Below are 14,896 nucleotides of genomic sequence, written 5' to 3'. Positions count from 1 at the left end.
AGTGAGTTTCCCATTTGCAATATTTCCATAGTAAGGGGAATGCTTTTTTTTTTTTTTTTTGGCTTTTTTTTTTTTTTTTTTTTTCATTCAGAAGTTTGTGGCTCTGACGTATGTTGCTCTGTCTTTCTTTTTGCCATTAGCACTAAGCACTGCTGATCTGTATGCAGGTCTCCAAAGCTGCTGAATGAGGAGCTCAGTTACTTATACATTGTCCATTCTTTGCCTAATGTGTTCAAGAGCCCAGCTAGCTAGGGAAGAGTGGGCTCAGGAAGGGAAGGAGGATTATAGCTGGCTACAGCAGCAAATTCCTCCTTTGATTTTGTTTTGAAGGAAGGAAGGAAAAACAGAAACACACATCTTTTCATAGGATGCTCCGGGCAGAAATGTTTATGTTGTTGGTGCCCGTATCTGAACTCATTTACTTTTTTTCTCCCTTTATAATCAGTGGTGATCTCATCATTACAGCCTGAGGCACGATTTCTCTCATCTTAAAGCAGAGACCTATATTTGGTCAGATGGAACATACCTGAACTCAGAGGACTGTATGGACTGTGTCTCTTCTGCATAGATCCATAAAGGGATCCTAATGGCTAATCTCAGACACTTCGGTTGGGATTCAATTATCAATTATTTTCAGGTTAAGGACTTCTGGAGGCAGATGTGGTTTCTACCCATTTAATGTCCATTGCTGTCCAGGCTTCTCTTAAAACTGATTAGAATTTTAACACTTGCAAAAGTAACTGAGCACCAAATGGGAAAATATACAGCTGTAGCACAACCTGTTGAGATGACATTCGATACAATTTTTTATTGATTAATTTTTCTCTCCCCACCTTCATCTGTCCTTCCAGGAATTTACAGAGATGACAACAAGTGTATCTTCAAGCCCTCAGTACAAGGCTACTTGTGCAAACAGGCAGATCATGCACTTGTTGTCCTTGAAAACTTGGACACCACCGTGGTGAACCAGGAGCTGTTCCCAGTGGTAGCAGTGACGGACAACTTTATGGACACCTTCAGTGATGCGTCGTGTTATCCTGCAGAGCATCCTTCTACTTTTTTTTCTGTACTGTCATCCACCAAACTCACCACAGTTTGCTTCCCAGACCTAACACCTCTGATTTTCAGACTCTCCCTCCTTAGTGGCCAGAACTCAACCAGACTGCCCCTGGCTATTTTCTACAATGAACCCCTCAGCCTTCGTGTTTTTGTTCAAGGGAAATACGTTTCTCCAACCCCATCTTCATTCTCACAGAAAGAAGGGGCAGGAGCCAATTACTTCAGCTTTGAGGACAATCTCCTCTATGTTCTTCTCCATGAGAAGGAACCTGTAGAAATAGTTGCTGGCCTTTCCCTTCACATAGCTTTCACTGTGAGTGAGGCCATTGGGGAAGAAGGTGAGGTAAATATAATGCATCAATTAGCTGATTTCTTGCAGGTTGGTCATGACCAAATCAGAGTAGTCCATCACATACCAGGAGGTGAAAGCATGTTGAAGGTCATATCAGACAATGCTAGCAAAAAGAAATATCACTGCCCTAACATGACATTTTGCACGGCCTTTCATAGCCGGTCTGGCTCACAGAAAATGGGGAGAGCACCAGTGAGCACCCAAGCTCTGCAGCCATCTGATGTACCTGGTCCATCAAGAGTGCTGATTATTGAACTTGGTGATCTACCAGGCCACCAAAGAAATGAGTTTCAGCGTACCTTGACAATTGACAGCTTGAAGACTTTAGCAAGAACAATTATAAATGCTCATCAAACCGGAGACCTGGACTTACCAGTTGATACTTTAATGGTGACTCAGCCTGACTTTGTCTCCCCAGGAGGAGATAACAGTAGGTAAGTGGGCTGCTGCAGTGTTGTAACAAAATGTTGATACTGATTAAAGTGGACTGAGACAATTATACCACTTGATCTGTTTAGTAAGATGTGATGTTTTCCATTTTCTGAAATATGGCTATGGCACATTATAAACACATTATAAAATTTCCCTGACAGAGTTGTGGTCAAGGATTAACAGGAGTCCTGATTAGGATCTAGCCAAACTACCATGACATTCTCATGGTGTTCATGGATCTCTATGAGGTGCAGAACTGTCCTTGATGTTTTAATCCAGAAGGAGAGTTTCTGTAAATCTGTCTTGAAACTAAAAGCTCTTAACTTCTAAACAATTAAATTTGTGAGTGTTTCTAAACTGATGTAGTGCCAGAGATGTGTTATGGAAGACAGGCTGTTCTCTTAACTAACTTACAGGTCTAAACCTTGATTCATATGCTTTTAACATTTAAAGCCAGAAAGGACCATTTAATCTTCTGCTTCAATCTCCTGCATGATGCAGCCCTCTTCATTCTGATACCCCAGGGCTGACCTTTCCGTTTGGCCAAAAATTCTTCTAAAAAATCACCTGGTCTACAAGATACGAGACCTGGACATATCCAGGGCTATTTAAATGTGTGCCTAGATGTTGAATGCTGTCCCTGTTTTTTGCTGTCACAAATAATAGCCCATTGTTTCTTGTCAAACTCTCTTTCTCTCTTTCTTGCCCTGTCCTTCACTGTTACGTCAGTGACTTGCCAGGCATTGGCTTTTCCTCTTCCTCCAGATACCTCCAGAGTAATCAAATCACTTAGCTGTCTGCTTTTTAATAAATTGAAAGGTTTGAGTTCTGGTGAATGTAAGCTATTTAAATCCTTTTTCTCTTTCTTGCCTTCTCCTTCTCTGTTTTCTGAAGCCTTTTTGAAATGTGGATGTCTGAACAGCCAAGAGTTTTCCTCCATGTCTATGCCATAAGCAAAAATGGTACTAAATCCCATCTTCTACTGGCAGAATTCAGTGATCCCATTAGCCCATTTTTCTACAGGAATAGGAGAGATCATGATCATGTTTGCTCACTGTATTCTCTAATTCTTTTCAATTATAGCTTTTGAGGACCCAATTGACCCAGCAGGTTAACCCAGATCCAAGACACCATGTGGTCTAGGTGCCAATGTTTGACTGTTGCCTCTGTAATTTATCAGCCTGCCAGTCCTTTTGTGCATTGTATGAGCACTGGCTATATATTTGGGGTTTGTTTATTTATTTATTTATTATTTTTATGTAGATAAAACATCAGGACTACATCTGATTTTAACAGAACAATGCAGGACACTGCTGTACTTGAGAATGATTTCCCAATGGGAGCTACCTTTTGAGCTCTGTCAGTTAACTAGTTCTTGGTCAGTTTTGTATGTCCTAATTTTTTATCGATGTTCTGTGTCAAGGCTCAATTTCTGAAGGTCATTTTCTCCTCTTTTACACAGCAACAAGCAACTTTCTCTGTCCTTCCTTCCCCAGTCCTCATCTCTTGCAGCCACTATTTGCAAACCCAGATGGCAGCCCTTATCTACAGAAAGGGCTGTGAGGAACAAGGCTGGGAAGGGAGCAGACAGCAGTGTATTTCAGCCTCAGATCCTGAATCTGTATTAAAAGCATATGGGAAATATGGAAAAGGTAATATCCCATCTGCTTTTAATAGGGGACATGGGATTTGATGCCTGGCAACCTTATTGTGTACTCTCTTGATATTGCATAATGTTATTTTTTGATGTTGTGCACTACTGAGCCTTACCCACGTATAAGCATATTCCATCTATGCAAGAAAGAAATTGGATTTGTCTAAGACTTATTTTCTTTAATTAATACCATATCCTCTAACTTTTTACCACTGACCCCTGTACCATCCTGATGTCTGGTGGCTGCTAGTGGTACAAACTACTACGAACTAATTTTTCTATTACGTGCAGTGTGGCTTATGATAGTAGGGTACCCATAATAAGGCTTGGTGTTCTGGGACCATAGGAATCTTTATTTTGTTTTGGTCTTATTTGTTTTCTTTTTAGGTGGCATCATTTTAAGCACAGGTGGGAGATAATTATTTGCAAGAACAAATTTTAAATTAGGGCCAAACTCAGAAGAATTACAGTACCTTTTATCAGCAGAACTAGCATCGCTATTTCCAGCAAGGTGCTTGTGTGCAGGATATCACAAAACAGGAGAGCAAAAAATGCAGGAAGTTTTTCAGCCTCTTTTAGAAAAATGTTATCTTTTTTATAGTATACCAAAACATGCTGTAGAGTGTGACACATGCAGAACCCCTCATTCAGTGCCCATTAACAATGATCAGAACAAGAGCAGCAACATTAGCTACTCTTTGGGTCATGAGCAAACCACAGATTTTCAGAGTAAGCTCACCACAGCCCTATTTAAGGTCTATATGTTCTGGAATTCACCAATATAATATAACAGCAGGAAATCAGGGATCATCACTTAGAGAGGAGGATCACTCTTTTGTATGCCAAGAAAATAACCTTGTTGTTGTCTTTTTTCAGGCACAAATGACATTTTCCCTATACCGGGGACTGCCCTTCCAGCTGGCATTTGGGGATGTTGTTCCTGTCTGTGCATGCGCTGTGATACCAGTCTAAGCAGCAAAGATCAGGGCAGGTCCCTAGGAAGGAGGATATTTTATTATAGAAGCAAGAACAGGGACAGATTAAAGCCATAGATTCACCATCTCACTAGGGGAAGACCTGGGATGTATATTCAAGAGAAGACGACTAACCACCAAATAGGAGGACCAGCTCAGAGCCCATCCACCCATAGCTACATGGGCTCCTCTGCAGTGTTATTTATTGCTCCCCATCAGTCACAGCTTTTCTGGAATTACTCATAGCTGACATTTCTGATGCAATAAGGCCACAGATAACTTGTGAAATGAAATCAGGGTTTTCCTGTTGGGACATGTAATATCCCCACTGTCTATCTGTCTCTCTTTAGGCAGTACATGCTAGCACAGGTGAGGATAATGGGGCTGGGATTACAAGTCAGACTAAGTGTACCTGTGTATTTTCCTGTGGAAGGAAAAAAGAAATGTTTTCACCCCTGAGTCGTGCAAAATACAGTTGGCCTCTCAGATATTCACAGAAGCTGCACTCCTGCAGAGCCACTCTCCCTGCAGTTTCAGGCTTGTGGTCCCTCTTGCTTCGAAATGACAAAAAGATCTTTGATCAGTAGAGGCTGGGTGTCTGTCTTTGCAGCCCAGGACAGTGAGGCTGAACGGAGCCTGGGAAACCTTGATGTGGTCAGGTAAAAGGCAGTAGCTGTGTATCACATCATCAAGGATTTAAAAAAAAAAAAAGAAATAAAAAAGATTTGTCAGTTATGATTTCTTTATTATTATTTTTTAAGATTTTAATTTAATTTCTTTCTTATGGTGACTTCAGGTATGGCTCACTGGTTATCCAAGGCAAGAAGGAAGTGATTTTTGTGACTGCTATAGTCTTGCACAGGGGGAAATACGAGGAGACAGGTATCCCATAGCTTTACCTTTCAGTGAATACCTGTGTAAAAACGTATACTGCAATATATTCACAGACAACAATCCCTCTTTTTGCAAAGTTTGCCTGATATCAATATAAATATTGATATATTTAAAAGTAAAAGCACAAGAGGGCACAACAGCAAATATGTGTTTGTGCAGGTGTCTTTACACAGAATCAGAAATATAAAGATGGACGGTCCTCCAGAAGCCATTCAGTCATCTCCACACAGTGGAGCAGGGTACCTCATTCATCCCTGATGGACCTTTAACCTGCTATGAACTGAAATTTGCAGGCATTAATCTTCCTTTATTAAGAGTTAGGTTTGGGGTAGCGTGTAAAGGATGTGCGTGTGCAGGAAATGTCGGTGTTTGAGACTCACAGCAAGCAATAAAAGTGAAGCAAATTGTCAAGGAACTGCTCATTCAGACAGCAATACCCATCCTGGGGACTAAATGAGAAGTTAGTACTCATTCCGCATGTCACACGGCATGCACACAGGCAGGCAGTGAGAGGTCCAAACCAGATTAATGCTGACACATCCTGAGCCCAAAGTGCTTGGGCTCGATAACCTTTGCGTGGGCTTTAGGCAGGCTGCTGAGTGTAATTGCACGGGGTTTTGAAAAGGGGAGGCGACCATTTTTTCCTTGTGTAGGGATCCAACTTTTCTTCCTGTGGGTTTAAGCAGGATGCTAAAAGTCTTGACCTCAGAGCTGCAGCTAACGCAGCACTTGAGGCTCTATCGGGGCTTTATCTTCCCCACACAGCTGAAGTGAATTTTCTGTAAACATCCTGGGAATATTCCCAATATTCCCTATTCAGCTGCTCTAATAGCTGAGCCCCCCTTTTGGCCAACATCTCCTATTTAGCAGTCTAGTTAAATTACGGAACACATGAACAAATTTGCAGTGAAACCTTGAAGGTTTCTAATCAGAGGAGTGGGACTCTGTAACAGGCTGTTTATAGGAGCAATGGGATAAGAAACTTAGTGGGATTAAAGTAGAGGTAAATACACATATAAACAGTGTTATTCCATATAAAAAGTAATGATTATAGTGCGCTTAAGGAATTAGGATGAATTTCAGTATTTAGTTCTCAATTCATAATTCTTTTCAAGTGGAGAAACCGAGTGGTTCAAGGATTTCTTATCACAAAGCCTTTTGCTATTTCTTTTCTTGTGGTGACTTTTATTTATTTTTTAGCAGAATATCTAGGAACTAACTGGGCATCAAAACTGAACTACCAGCATATTGGTAGTGTCAGGAAGGCACAGTCGTAGTAGGGATAATGAGTTAAAAATGAAGGGGATCAGCTCAAGAGGTGCTTTTCCCAATTCTGCTTTCTCCCCAGAAGTTGAAAGTGTTGGGATCAGCTCAAGAGCACACCTGATAGTGAGGAGGGTACCCGTCAGCTCTCTTAGGGACTGGAAAGAGACCTGATCCCACATCTGGTGCCCCAGTTCTATCAAGCAAAACCTGCATGGCACATGTCACATTCCTGTCTGTTTTCCCCCTTAGCCATTAATGGGACCTGCAGTAATAACCTGCTCTATTGATGATTCAGATGGTGTGAGTGCATGGCACAGCCACATCCCTGCAGAACCAATCCTTTCCCCATTCTGGCTTATTTAAAACACAGTGTCACCTCTATCAGGATGGCTGGGGTGGTGTGGCATCAGAGCCAGTGTTGGTTCTGAAGTTGGCCTGCTTTGCTGTTTGTGCTCTTGACATCACATGGAGAAGGGACACACATTCTTCCACATACTTTGCTAGCAGGAACCTGGTGAGCTAAGGGTTAAATGGCTTTGGGTGCTGTGTATGTACGGCTGTGTGTACATCTATGTACATATACAGATATATATATATATATATATATATATATATATACACACACCTTAGTTTGGCTGCAGGACCTCACGCCCGCAGGCCACAGTCACATTATCATCTGGAAATTGGATAACGACAGCACAATGACAAATCCAGGTTGCTTGCAATAAGGTGCTAATCCCTTTGCTTTAATATCGGAGCAGCGTGTAATGATGTTTGGACATCACTCCAGTTTACTGACGACCCCACTGGGGCCAGCAATAGAGGCGTACAACTGTCTAACAAGCCATCAGGTGACCGCCGTCGTCAAAGCAACGGACGGTGCAATCTAATCTTCCCTCCATCCCTTCCAGCTCCCAATAAGGGCCGGATTATAGAGGTGGCCCATCAATGCTTGGTAACTCGAATCAATTAACGTTAATTCGCACAATGCTATGATGTATTGTGATCACTTTCATTTCAGAGAAGGGGGAAGGAATTGCTATAATTCACCTAAAATGAGGTTGTCTATGGTGCTGAGGTATTAATTGGGTGTCCATATTAAATGGAAAAGGAGCACGGTAGTGAAGGAAAAGTGGATGAGTGACTCTCTTGGCTGCTATTGACCTATCAGAAGAAGACAGTGCCCTTTTCCTTTGCTTTTATCTATTACAGTTTTCCCTATTGCGTGTCAAGTTGATGTATTATAAAAAATTCATTTGGTGACCTTTCACCCCCCTAGCAGATTAAACAATTTCACTGGGATGGCATCATTAACAGGGCCTTGCATTTAATGATGATTTCTCTAAAAGGCCACGGAGATTCGATTTTAAGCTAACAGATTTATTGCACTATTATAACATATCGTAAAAAGCTGTACCACCTACGGTCTGGTTTTAGGATAGAAACTGTTTAAGAGTTTATGTGGAGCTTAAAGTGGTATTACCTTGGGATACGCAGCAGCGGCAAGGCTCTGACCTCCGGCGTGATGCTGTTTACATTTAATAAAAGATGTTCCTCCGACAGTAAACTTTGGGAGTGTGTTATGGAAGAGGTTAGCTCCTTGCCACTAGCAGGCAGAATTGTAAGTACAGGTATTTCCACCCATTTCCAGCAATTAACAGAAGTTGCTAATGAATTCGGAGTATGTTTCTCTCTTATTTGATGGACCGGGTCTGTTCCTCTGGTTCTGAAGACACCTGGTGATCCCAGCTCACCCTCAAATGGATCCAGTAAGGCCCTCCAGTCTGCCTTTAATTTATTTTTTTTTTTTAGGGCTTCTTATCACTGCAGCACACATCCTGCCATCTGCCTCCACCAGGCAGCTGCTCGCCCACAGCCTTTTGGTGCCACTGGGATTATAAAGTGTAAATGAAGGCTGTCTGAGCAGTGGGGGAAGCGTGGTCTTATGGGTGAGACATGTCTGGGTGTTCCTGGGCAGCTGTGTTCATGCTCTCTGACTGCTCCTTTGTGAATAGGGACAGAAATTCCTGAAAGGTAGGTTGGGAATCATTTGAAGCTTAGATAGCCTCTGGTGCAGATCCAAAGATCCAATAGTTAGCAAATGGAGTTCTGATAGTGGCAGTGCCCCAGCAGACTAATGGCAGAAGAAGTTGGTCAAAAAAAAAAAAAAAAAAAAAAAAAGGTTTTAATTAATGAATGCTTATAGAGACACCTTGGAACTCTTTTCCAGACTTTTTTTCAGTCTAACCAACTTACACGATGTTTTCATCTGCCACAAAACGTCCAGATTCTACCTAAAACATCTTTGCTTTATGAAGGGAACCCCTCCAAATGATTAGATAAAAAGCACATCCCTCTTACCCAGCCTTGCTCACAGAGCATAATGCAGTTCCTCTTTCCTTACCTGAGTTCACCGTCAGCTTAGGCCCCCTTGATATGTCTCCACATTATTAGATCTTCTCGTTAGCTCCCTGCCATCATGGCATCTGACCTCAAGGGCAATGGACGTGGGGCTTCTTTCAAAGCTTTCCGCTGGCTCTGACAGCCTGGAATATGCATGGTGGTGCCCAGATTTCTGAATTTTGGTCTTGTTGGCTCAGCCTACATGCAACCAGTAATGTCTGGCACCATGAGTCCTGTTCGGTCCGTTAGCCCCTTGCTCATAAGCAGAGTTGATCATTACTACTTTTTTATTGTTTCTTTGTTAGGGAAAGCTGAAGCCTGCTTTCCACTGGGGTTTATTTCCTTTAGCTTTGATTTCTCTCTATAACGTGTGAAAACATTGGGCTCTGTGGAAAGATATCATCCAGCAGGGAGGGCACAGGCACCTGATGTGTGACCAACCTCATCACCACACGATGGCAGAGTCCACTTCTCACCCCCAAATGCTAAAATCCTTACATCCCTGCCAGTGAATCCTTGCCTACTTGGCCTTACAGAAGTCCGTCTCTTGTCTTCATTACAGCAGCTTCCTCGTGCCTGTGTTTTCTTCATCAGCTTCTCAAGAGCAAAACAAACACCTCTTTGGCTTTACCACATGATGCATGTTGACATATTATTGGCACCCCAGATTCTTCCCAGTCTTCTTCCCCTTCTAAGGCTATGCTGACACCACAATTCTAGCATTGCAGATATATCCAGACAGCAGTTCAGTTCATTGGCTATGTTTATTCATAAATTAAAAATGCCAGGCATTGTTCTTTGGCACCAAGTCCTGCTGATTAGGTACATCAGCCTATGTCCATAAAATTAAATTCTCTCACACACCACTTCAGGGAGTCCTTGTTCAAACTACCTAGCGAGAATAGTCTCTGGCTGTATTAGCTCCCAGACCACCTGGGAATCATCCTGGCCTTTCCTGTTGGGCCTGATCCAGAGCTTTTGATGGCTCCTCAGCCCATCATGCCTTGATACCTGCTGTAGATCCTCTAATTTCTATGACCTCTACCTTCCTTGCTACCAAAAGCAGACACTTGCTTTCCTACAGAGCCTCAGCATCTTCTGCAGATCTTAGCCCGGTTGGTGAAACCCCTGGGAGCCTGCCCCTGCTGCCCCTGCTGACAAGCAGAGCCTGCTTGCCTGCTGTGGCCACCTTTAGAGCTGCAAGCTACTGAGCAACTGAGCTGCTCCCCACCGAGCTCTGCCAGCAGGGAATTGCAGATCAGCCCCGCTCCTTCCCAGCACGAGGCTTGAGGGGAGTGACAAAGCAGCATGCTCCTTGTGCCCATCAGGAGAAAGGCCAGTTGCCTCACTTCACCTTTGCTAGGGCACAGGCATGCTCGCCTGTTCCCACCTCCCAGTGGCAGAGCTGTGCCAGGAAAGCCTATTTTCCTCGCAGCAGAAATCGTCAGGGAAGCAGCAGGGTGCTCCTCTCTTCCACACCGATACTCACTTGCAGGAGCGTGACTTGCTGAATGCAGGGCTTGCACCCTCAGGCAGGGGCTTCCTCGCAGCAAGACTCCAGTTGGACCATGTGGAACATAAACACCGCGGTCTGTGCTGCGTTAGCTGGATTCAAATCACCTGCAAACAAACTTTTTTTTTTTTTTTTAAACCACATCTGTATGATTTTTTTTTTTACTTGCTCTAGAGGGTGGGAAAGTCTAATTCCTACAACCAGATTTTGCAGCGGGCTTCCTTTAAGTACAAGATGAGCACTATTTTCCTATGTAGGGCCTGGGGTGTGGAGTCAGGGCATTTCATGCCAACTTTTTTTTCCTGTTTGTTGGCAGTTTTAAAGAAGCTGGAGAGAGAAAAGTTGAGTTTTGGCTTACAGATGCCATGCCAAGATTCACCTGAACTTGTCTGGGCTCAGGTGGAGCCAGAGAGCTCACAGAAAGTGCCAATCTCTGTCCTATAATCACAAGTGGCTTGGGATGTTATACCTGGAGTGAGTTTAAGTCAAAATGCTGAACACACATTTATGAAGGAGGTAGAAAAGAACACAGATGAGTATTGGTGCCTTTGACATAAATTTCTGATATATCATTGCCTTTCTGAATTCCATGCTGACAAAAAGGAAAAAACAACGAAGCTGAATGGCTGAATGTTTTTCTTTATATACTTGAGACTTCAGATATCCTTATATCTTTATTTGGTCTTCCCAGTGTCCGTTTTTCAGGCCAATATTTTCCATCAGCTGCAGTATAAGCAATTTCAGCTTTGTAATGCATAGTAGTGCCCTTCCTCCCCCATCAAAATCTGAGTTAAACCCAAGGAAATTGATGTTCTGTGTATCTTCTGTTTGTAAACACCTTTGAGCAAACACTAGAGATGAATGAATACCTTTCCTACTTTCAAGACAATATCAAACCCCCAGTTGCTTCACTGCAATTGCAGATTAGAAGCATATATACATATACACATATATATGTAAAAGAGATACTAAATGACACAAAGCACTAGGAGAGGGAATGAAATGATTTAGGCTCAGAATAAAATGTTGATTCTGTATTCAAATGCAAAAGCCCTCTCCAAGGATGCTCTAATTTAAATTTCAGTCTTGAAAAAGCAATGTCTTTCAATGGGGTGTCTGTATACTGCTATATATAGGCATGCAGACTTCGCAGATAACTGAGAGGTAGCACAGGGATGATGGGATGAAGAAATGCATTAAAGCCCTGCCCTGTTAGTGCTGTGCTTGTGTAGAGGAACTGAAACTTTGTTTTTAGAGGAGATCAGAGATATTCACTGTAATTCATCTTTCTGCTGGACAGGAAGCATTTGCTGCCTCCACCATTATCAGTGCTTCGGAATGGAGACTTTGGGGGCCAAGGTATTGGATTACTGAATCCATAAAATCCTTGTCTATCACATAAGAAGCCATTTATTTATTTTTTTTTTTCATTTCTCAGTTTCCTATTTGTAAACTGGGGATAGGAACAAAGAGATCTTTTATTAGTTTTATATTGTTGTCTCCTTGGAGTGATGCCTGTTTCACATTTTCATACATGCCGCTTTCATCCAAGGAATCAAAGTGCCACCATAAGGTAAATTAGTAATTGTTTGGCATAGTACTCCTTGCTACTCACAGCAGACACTGAGCATTGCTGCTTGCATTAGAGAGGTAGAAAATCCCATGAACAGAAAGTAAAGCGTAATTCCTAGGCATAGGTAAGGTGTGAATTACCTCTGGGATTAGCACTGGGTGTTTTCGCAGCGCTAATTTCTATTTATTTATTTATTTGTTTGTTTACATTCCTTTGCATGTGGAAAAAAAAATGGAAGCAGACAACACCCAGGAACATGGTTGTATGTGAGGCCCTATAACATCTCTGTTCGGGTGCAGCCCTCAGATGGAGAAATTGGAAAGCAGCTTCCCGTACAGCCACAAATCATTTTCCTGGATAAGAAGGTAGGATTTGCCCCTCTGTGGATGGAGATTTGTATTACTCTTGTACAATTTTGTCATCTCTTAGCAAAATCCAAAAGCTATGAGACTGACCTAAATATAGGTCATAGGATAGTTTCCGCAAATAAATATGGTAAACAAGGTAAGGGATAGGTCTCTAAACGAGCAGTCATGGGTATTTTGGGAACATCTTCCCAGATGGACTCTATTCATATTTTTCAGCTTTTTTCCCACAAGGGTTGGATTTGTGCTGTAGAATTGATTGTGTGATTGAATTTTCTGATCAGTTATTGTTGCATTTTCTGATTTCTGCTCCTGAAGCTTAGAAGATAACATCGAGGAATGAGGGAACAACAACACATTCATGAAGGCTGGCAAAGACAGGGTATAATGGAGTATCCTGGTCTGCCTAAGCAAGCCTGCACCATGCAGAGCAGTGCTGTGCAGAGAACACTATGTTTAAAACATGCTTGGACATCTGTGTGATGTGGTTTAGCACTGCCAGAGACACCAACAAAAGTCTTGGAAACAGTAGACCAAGTCCAATGAGTCCTAGTGAGCTGCTGGACCAGGTTCAGTCCCAGAGTCAGGTGAAATCTGCATAGCATGGTTTCATGATATGCTTCTGTTTCCAGTATATTTTGATGGTCCTTTTGCTCTTTTTCAGTTGTTTTCTATTGTGTATTCATCCTCACTGTGATGGATAGTCAAAAGTATACCCACAAAGTAAATATACCTGCGTATGACATTTTTACAGTGGTGACCCTGAAGTGTAGTGTCAAATCCAAGCTTGGGTAGCTTTGTGGAAATTATTTCTGGATGCAAAGTTATATTACGGTAAAGGCAGTTCTGGATACCCATTAACCATGAGGTTTTACATCTGTGAGGCACAAGACTTTCAGCTTCTTTCTGTTTATGCTCAGTTCTTTGCAAATAGTTGGCTTGCACTTTGGGCTGTGGAATATGTTACTTGGCCTACAGTTCCTGTATAAATCTAAGAGTTTTCTACTAGCAAAGCATCAGATCTTCTGACTCAGATGGATGTCAGACATCATTGGCTATCTGAAATGGCATACAAACATCTGCCTACATCTGGGCAATTGGATCCTCCCCTGAGTTTCAGAACCTTCTTCATACATGTTTTTTTGCAAGACTTGAGAACTAAAAAGTCCCTCAAAAATATTTATATATATATATATGTATATGAAAACTAATATTTTTGCATGGATCTAGATCTATGTGATCTATCCTCCCCACTGATTATGGATGAATAATTTAGGTATAACAAGTAGTTTCTTTCATTGAGCATATATTCTCACCCTCACTAAATAGACATAATTTACTCAGTTTCCTTGAATTGGCGGAGTCTCTATCCTTGGAGATATTCAAAAGGATATAATTCTGGGTAACCTGCTTCAAGTAGCCCTGCTTGAGTGGGGAGGGTGGGCCAGATGACCTCCAGAGGTCTTTTCCAATCTCTACCATGTTGAGATTCTGTGGCCCTGTGAAATTAGATGCTATGATGATGTCAAAATTCACTACTTCTCTTAGATGGTGTGAACGTGATCCTAGTTACTTGCAGTGAAGCAGCAAAACCCATGCCAGACTATTGGAACAGACTGGTTTCCAGAACTGGTTCCTCCTGAGTTTAATGCCATAATGAGTTATGGTGAGGTGTTTGGCATTGTTTGTAACACATAGGGTGTAGATCCAAACTTCCCTCCTTTTGGGCATTAATAAATTACTAAAATTATTAAAGCCATCAGAACTTTCTTCCCTCTTGGTTTGGAGAAAAGATCTTAATCCTGCTATTTTGTTATTCTTCCCAGGGTCGAAGGGTTGAAGAACTGGGACCTCCCTCAGAACCCTGGGTTGTATCAGCTCACCTCAAGGGCTCCTCCGAGGCTGTGCTAAAAGGTTTGGAAATGTTTTCTTACAGCAAGAGTTATGGCAAAGCAACTGTGGGAAATGATGGTGATAAATTTATGGTGAAATTCTTGCAGAAAATGATTGGGTTTCAAAGTTAGTCTTTGCACCAAAAAAAAAAAGAAAGACTGTTATATTGAAGTTTGAGGAACTTTGTGGTTGTATCCTAGAGAAAAAGAAGATTATACAAAGTGTTTTTGTACTCTGGTAGCTTGAAGGGAGTATATCTAGTAGTTTATCTTGAAAAGATGCGTCTCAGATCAAAAAAGAAAAGACTGGAGAATTAGAAATCCCAATACCTGATTTTCAGCTAATGTTAATTAGGGTAATTTCCTTAGAGTCAATGACAATCTGTTTGTCCCAGCAAATGATCAGGCCAAGTACAGACAGAAACAACTGACTATTGTTTTTAATTAGCATACTTCAATGTGAAAATGTTTTTCATGAGGGATTTAAATGTTTCCCTTCTGGTCCTCATTTATCAGAAG

At 41.9% G+C, this 14,896-nt stretch overlaps 1 protein-coding gene across 5 annotated transcripts in view; it reads left to right on the top strand.

Moving 5' to 3' along the window:
• Nucleotides 1–14,896, top strand: part of PKHD1 (PKHD1 ciliary IPT domain containing fibrocystin/polyductin) — a 255,796-nt gene that overhangs the window by 226,510 nt on the left and 14,390 nt on the right. For 3 of the 5 annotated variants that reach the window (XM_082758117.1, XM_082758115.1, XM_082758114.1), the window contains 3 exons: nucleotides 852–1,845; nucleotides 12,359–12,485; nucleotides 14,312–14,399. In XM_082758117.1, coding sequence (XP_082614243.1) covers nucleotides 852–1,845; nucleotides 12,359–12,485; nucleotides 14,312–14,399 — 1,209 coding nt within the window. Of the gene's footprint in view, nucleotides 1–851; nucleotides 1,846–12,358; nucleotides 12,486–14,311; nucleotides 14,400–14,896 lie in introns of those variants that run through there. The other 2 variants (XM_082758116.1, XM_082758119.1) reach the window with 2 other exon arrangements.

Source organism: Aythya marila (genome assembly GCF_965140915.1).
Source record: "Aythya marila genome assembly, chromosome: 3".
NCBI classification, from domain to species: Eukaryota; Metazoa; Chordata; class Aves; order Anseriformes; family Anatidae; genus Aythya; species Aythya marila.
The sequence above is the reverse complement of the archived record's forward strand: the minus strand, read 5'-3'. Positions and strand labels throughout refer to the sequence as shown.